Here is a 6,936-nt window from a genome sequence, read left to right on the forward strand (position 1 = left end):
TGAATGCCAGATCCACACAGAGAGCAGAAAAATTCCTAAGGAGTAGATTCAGGCAGGGAAGGGCACTCAGTTCCTAGGTCCTACAGCCATACTTGAGGGCTCTTAGTGGAGAGTAAGTGATTCTCACTGATAGGGACTGCTGAATAGACTACACCAATTGTCAAAATGCATTTGAAATCAGTCTCCTGAATTCTATGCTAACTTCTCTGGATTTCTAGAACAGGACTTACAATATCTCCAAGCCTATTGTTGGAGTTGGAAGAGCTTACAGGAATCCTCTAGTACCGTATAGAAAGGGATGTGAATGGTGAACTTGAGTAGAACCTTATTTCTATCTCTGGGCATGGTGCAGCTTTTGGAGACAATCATTGTACCAGTTCTGAAACCATCTGATGTCTGTAAATTTTTGAGGATATTTACCTCTTATAGTGTTAAGAAACTTATAAAGAAAATTGAATATAATAATTGTGGTTTCTAACCACATATTATACATATATGTTGTTTTGCCTGTTTGACAATATCCTCCTCATTGTGTCAAATGCACCACCTGGTTTAGGAATTTCATTGTGGAGTAGGGTATGAGTGTGTAGGGATAGATGTCAAACCTCTTTACCTTCATCTCAATTTTTCTACCAGCCTAAAATTGCTCTAAACAATAAGGTCTATTGAATTAATATATAGGAATGATAGCTAAAAATCTGCTCTCTCAATATTCTGAATCATAAAATCTCATGCTGTATTCGTGCCAGTGTGTCTCTGTGGCTCCTGTTGTAATATCAGTCACTGACATTGTTTCTTGCTAGCAGTTTCACTGAACTCAGGTGCTGTTTAAGACATTTCAGAGGGTGTCCTCTTAAATCAGCATTGATGCCACTACTACCCTAGTGTTGAAGTGTGACAAAGCATAGGGCATAACAAGGAGAAACAATTCCTGTGACAGATGTTGTTGCCCTTGTATTCCTAACCCACAGCCAAGTGAGCCCTGTGGTCACTGTCCTGACATGGAGCCAGGACTGCCTCCCTGCACATAATGCACCATGGGACAGGTGCCTGCTGTAACAATAAAAGCTTAAAATGCACTGAATTAGAAGTTAATAGTAATTCAGAGGGAAAAAAAGCTAAATACAGGAGTGGATTGTTTGAAGAACCCACTCACCACTGTTAAGGAGGCCTGCGGGTTCCCAGTAGTGACTTTTACCACTCAGCCAGGCTCATGATCCTTCCACTCCACTAACCAGAGCAAGAATTTAGACAGATGTTTAGCTTCTACGTGACAAGTTCTCCTGGTCATTATGCAAAGTCATCTCAGCACCTGCCTCAAGTCTTTTTTTTTATTGATCATTATAATTATGCAACAGTGGAATTTGTTATAATATATGTGCACACAATAAGAAAGTATAATTCGATCAATATTATTTCTCAGTACCTGCCTTTTTCTTCCCCTTCCTCTCCATGATTCCCTTCTTCTATTCTAGTGGCTTCCCTTGTATTTTTTCAAATTTGTTGTAATTAGTAATAGTGATGGTAGAATCCATTTTGACACATTGTACGCAAATGGAGCACACCTTCTCATTCCTCTGGCTGTCCATGGTGCAGAGCCGCCCCAGTGGTGTGATCATAATGTATAGGGGTAGTAATGTCTGTCCCATTCTACTGTCCTTCCCACCCCCACAGCCCCACCCCTCCTCTCACTCCCCTCGGCACAAACCAAAGTTCCTTCCTTCTTTCTTATCTCTCTCCCTGTCTATGGATCAGCATCTGCTTATCAGGGAGAACAATAGGCCTTTGGTTTGGGGAGATTGGCTTATTTCACTTAGCATGAACTTCTCCAGTTCCATCCATTTACTGCAAATGCCATGATTTCATTTTTCTTTAAGGTTGAGTAATATTTCATGGAGCATATATACCAAATTTTATTTTTCCATTTATCTGTTGAAGGGCACATAGATTGGTTCAGCTATTGTGAATTGAGCTGCTATAAATATTGATGTGACTGTTCGCTGTAGTATGCTGATTTTAATCTTGGGGGGTATAAACTAAGGAGTGAGATAGCTGGGTCAAGTGATGGCTTCCTTCCTGAGTTTTATGAGGAATCTCCATACTGCTTTCCATGGTCCCAATGGTAATGTATGACTGTACTTTCCCCGCAACAATCTTGCCAACACTTATGTTGCTTGTATTCTTGGTAATTGTCATTCTGACTGGAGTGAGGTGAAATCTTAGTGAATCCTTAACCATTCTACTCTATCTGCTGTTTTCATGCTTGAAAAATATCCACCAGACATCATTAAAATCTGCCAGTAAAACAAAAGCATGCAATTTTTGCAGTAGGAACACGGGGGAGTGGGAAATGCTGGGTTTTTGTTGAAAGAACACATGCAGCCCAGGCCTCCTATTCCCCTGCAGGACCTCTGGCTGGCACAGCAGGGAACTGGCAGGATGGCAGCCAGTGATGTGGCTCTAGGAATCATCTTCTTGTCACAGACTGTGGTTGGAGCTCTGGGCAATTTTTCTCTTCTCCTCCATTACTTGGTCCTTTACTTCACTGGGTCCAAGGTAAGACACACAGACTTGATTCTTCAGCACTTGATTGTGGCCAACTTGTTAGCTCTCCTGTGTAGAGGAGTTCCCCAGACAGTGGCAGCTTTTGGAGTGAAAGATTTCCTCAGTGATGCTGGATGCCAGCTGCTTTTCTATCTTCACAGGGTGGGCAGGGGTGTGTCCATTGGCAGCACCTGCCTCCTGAGTGTCTTCCAGGCCATTAAGATTAGTCCTGAGAATTCCAGCTGTTCAGAGCTTAAAGTGAAAGCTCCCAAATACATTGCTTTCTCCATATACCTGAGCTGGATTCTGTACCTGCTTGTAAATATTATGATTATTTCACATATGACTAGAAAAAGGAGCAACAATATCACAAGCATGAAAGATTTTGGATACTGTTATGGTGATCATCTTAGCAAAACCTTACAATCACTGTATGCAGCATTGATAACACTCCCTGATGTCCTGTGTGTGGGGCTCATGCTCTGGGCCAGCAGCTCCATGGTGCTCATCCTGCAAAGGCACAAGCAGAGAATGCAGCATGTTCATAAGAGCAGCTCCCTCAGGTCCTCTCCTGAGTCCAGAGCCACCAAAACTATCCTCCTCCTGGTGAGCACCTTTGTGTTTCTTTACACCCTTTCCTGCATCTTTCAGGTTTGTGTGGCTGTTATTTATAATCCCCACTGGCTGCTGGTAACGATGGCTGCAATAGTTGCTGGGAGTTTCCCAGCTGTTAGCCCCTTTCTTCTGATGAGAAGGGACTCCAGTGCATCCAGACTTGGTCTCTCTTGGATGAGGAATAGGAAAAACCCTGATTTTGGGAGGAATATGTAAATTGTATGCTTTTGCACAATTCTTCCATGTTTCTTCATTTGTACCCCCAAATTGAAAGAAGAATGATACAGTCATATCTTGAAGAATGACACCCAGCATCATGCTTTTTTTTTTGATGTTAGTGTGTGCATGTGTGTGAGTATGTGTACCTGAGTATGTGCGCATGTATACCATTCAGATTTGGCTTTACTGTGTATCCATCAATATTTTGAGGAAAGTAGATGTAACAAATATAAATTTCTAATTCCATATAGCCATTATAATAACAGCTAAATTCTTCAGCATAAAATCTGCTTTCTTTATTTTCCTGCTATTCTATTTGATTAACTTGTGAAAAAAAGTGAAATGTATTTTTCATTTATCTACATATTATGGTTATGCCTCAGATGTGTCTTTTCAAGAAAATATCAAAGTGAACACTATCAAATGTTTGTCTTTTGCAATGAAATGAGACATATATTTCATGTAATATTGGGCATGATGAGAAGCAAAGGTCTATTGATATCCTCTTTATTAAACAGCTTATATAGAATTTATTGATTTCTGTGCTGTGATTTTCACAATGCAATTTTTCTTTTCATAAGCTAAGAAGAATTTAATCTTTATTGAGTGTCCACCTTGGCCATTTAAAACACTGGGTACTAATAAATTTTATTTTACTAAATATTATTGAATTAGTGTCTTTGAAACATTTGTATGTATGGGTTGGTAGGCATTTCTGATAAAAGTTCACAAACTGAATACACTTGTCCAAGAAGCTGGTACATGGTAAAACAATGTCTTAGTCTGTATAACTCCTCTTTCCTGCATGTGTTCCCAAGAGTGACCAGTATGTGACTTCTAAAGGTAGAGATCACTTTCAATGTTTTGCACTTTACATAAATGAAATCATTCATCCTCATCTGTTTTATATTTGACTATGGAAATTCCATGTGCTTCAAATTTCTATTTTTCCATGTTGTTATTGACAGAATCTAACTGAAGGAATTTCAAACAATTCTAGCATTTTTCCCTTGATGCACACATGCTGTAGTTTAAATGTGATTTATGTTTCCAACCCAAGTTACATGTGTTGAAATTTTTGCCCCAGTGTTATGTATGTGTTGGGTGGTGAAACCTTTGAGAAGTGGGTGCAATACAAGGTGTTTGGTCATGGGGGGTCACTTTGGAGGCGATTAATGATGGACTATATTAGTTCCCATGAGAACATGGGTTGTCCTAAAGCGAGTGAAGCTGTCTCAACTGCCTCTTTCTCCCTGTTCTGCTCTGTGGTCTCTTCTGTATGCGTTTCTACCTTTGGGATTCCATCTGCTGTGAGGCCCTCACCTGGACTGAGCAGATGCTGGCACCATGCTCCTGAATCTCCAGAAATGTAGTTCAATAAATTTTCTTTCTTTATAAGGTGTTTGTGTAGGCCTTTGGATAGGCAGCAGAAACTGATCAGTACAACACACTGGAGCATCATGATCAGCACTGACATGTGGGATGTGTGACATTTTTTTATGATACATGTGTTTCTTCACAACTTGTATATATATGTGAACATATTTATGTGTAAGTATCTATAAACCACACACGTTTGATCATAGGTTTATATCTAATTGTCTTGAACATGTATTGCCAGAGTTCACCAAATATTTATATAAATTCTAACCCATTAGTTGCTCCTGCTTTTATTTTTATATTTTTTAGAAGAAAATGCTTTTATTAACCTGAACATGAAGAAATGAAAAATCTTATTAGAAGTAAACCTGAATAAATAATGCTGCTATGAAATTTACATTTCTCACATTCAATTGAGAGGAAAATGTTACATATGAGGACTCTTCTTGGTGTAAGGAACTAATTTCTACAGAATTTTAAAAATAATAAATAGCAACTGGCCTATGTTTTTAAACTGTGCTACGACAGAGTTACAATCTCTTCTGATAAGAAGCAGCAGGATAAGGTCTGCTTTGTTAAACATCAAAAACTACATTGCTAATGAGACTGATTCCTCAGTGCACCATTTTTATTAATGTGGCCAGTGGTGGCTGTGGGCACCACATAATTAGCACATTTCTCCTGAAGTAACAGATACTTATTGATCAAGTCAGTTTTCTACCAAATTCTTCATGCTTTCCAAGAAGAAACAAATATTCTGGTCTTCTTTCCCCAGGGAGGCTAATGTGAAATATGGCTATTATAAACCTAACTCACAATTAAATGTAGGCAAAGAATTATTATCAGAAACTTTTCTAAAGTCATTCTGGAATTGAAAACAATAGGCTTCTACATAGCTCTCAAAAGTAGCTTTCCATTTTCATATACAACCTGATAACTAAAACGTGTGATATGTATTTTAGCAGTTCTTCCTTTATCTGCACTTATCCCTCAATAAGTGTTAGAGCTCTGTTCTCAAAGAATTTCTACATATTAAGCATCTTTGAAGAAGTTTTGTTTTTATGCAACTGAAGATTCCCTTTGCTTATGTATCCATAAAGATTAATTTGAGCACGTACATACATACATGGCATACATACATACGTATGAATGAGCTATTTTCTCCTAGAATAAAACTAGACCCGAGGGGACAAGTGTGAGGTGCAGTCTAGGCTTCCTAGAACCTTCCTCTATGTTGAGGAGGCAGGTAGACTGTGCTGCAGATGCCATGAGGTTGTGGAAGGTCCTCATCTGTTAACTCCCATCACTGGTCTCCCCAACACAGCCGCACCCACATCTGCTTCCCCTGCAGCGCTGGCCTCTACCATCTGTCAGAAATGAGATGTGCTTGTTGGCACATCCAAGGCTTTTTGCAATACTCTGGATAACTCCTCCTCTGCACTGGTGTTCAATCTTTTCTGTTCAATGAAGTGGCCATGAAGAATTCAAAAATAGTTTCTTTTGTAGCTTGTGTGTCTTGCATACTTCTGGAAGAAGATACCTTTATTCAAGCTTCTCTCCTTTTCCTGACTGCTGAGACTCCATCTTCATGCCCAGCTATAAAGGTACCCTCCACATGTGGTCCTGTGGTTCTTTTAGCATTACAACCTTTTGGTCCAGTGATATGTGTGGGCACACATAATCTAACAGGTTACTGGATTATGTATTTTAGTTACCTAATACACACTCTAATACTGTAGAGATTGTAGCAGCTCCATTCAAGTGGAAATCTTTCCAGCTTGTTTTCTGAAAATATTAACATCCTGCTGGTAACCTCTCCTAATGTGTCAGCAGACATCTTTAACTTCTTCTTTGGTTAAGAAAAACAAAATGTCTGTATGGAAGGCACTGGGATCCTCTGCTGTGTGGAGGGTGGAGCATGGTGCCCCATTGACACCTTGGGCTTCATGAGATCTGCAAGAAGCCCTTTATATCTTCTTTCCTGCTTTGTATAATCCTGTATGGAGGTTGTTGAAGATTTCTCTGATATTTTCTGTGTTTTTTTGGACTATCACACCAAGTCTTTACATTACCTGGATTCCTCTCTGTCCAGGCTCTGGAATACAACTCTTCCAAATCCTTTCAGAAGTGTTTTGATTGTATAGTTATGCACAGTTGTCAAATATTTAATTGCTCACT

The 6,936-nt window shown here is 39.4% G+C and overlaps 1 protein-coding gene across 1 annotated transcript; it reads left to right on the forward strand.

The window, feature by feature from the left end:
• Positions 1–2,439: 2,439 nt before the first annotated feature.
• On the forward strand, positions 2,440–3,375 carry LOC101973419 (vomeronasal type-1 receptor 4). Its single transcript, XM_005341795.3, has one exon. It carries the CDS (start codon positions 2,440–2,442, stop codon positions 3,373–3,375), a length of 936 nt encoding a protein of 311 aa, XP_005341852.3.
• Positions 3,376–6,936: the final 3,561 nt, after the last annotated feature.

This window comes from Ictidomys tridecemlineatus, chromosome 15 (assembly GCF_052094955.1).
Source record: "Ictidomys tridecemlineatus isolate mIctTri1 chromosome 15, mIctTri1.hap1, whole genome shotgun sequence".
Classification (NCBI taxonomy): Eukaryota; Metazoa; Chordata; class Mammalia; order Rodentia; family Sciuridae; genus Ictidomys; species Ictidomys tridecemlineatus.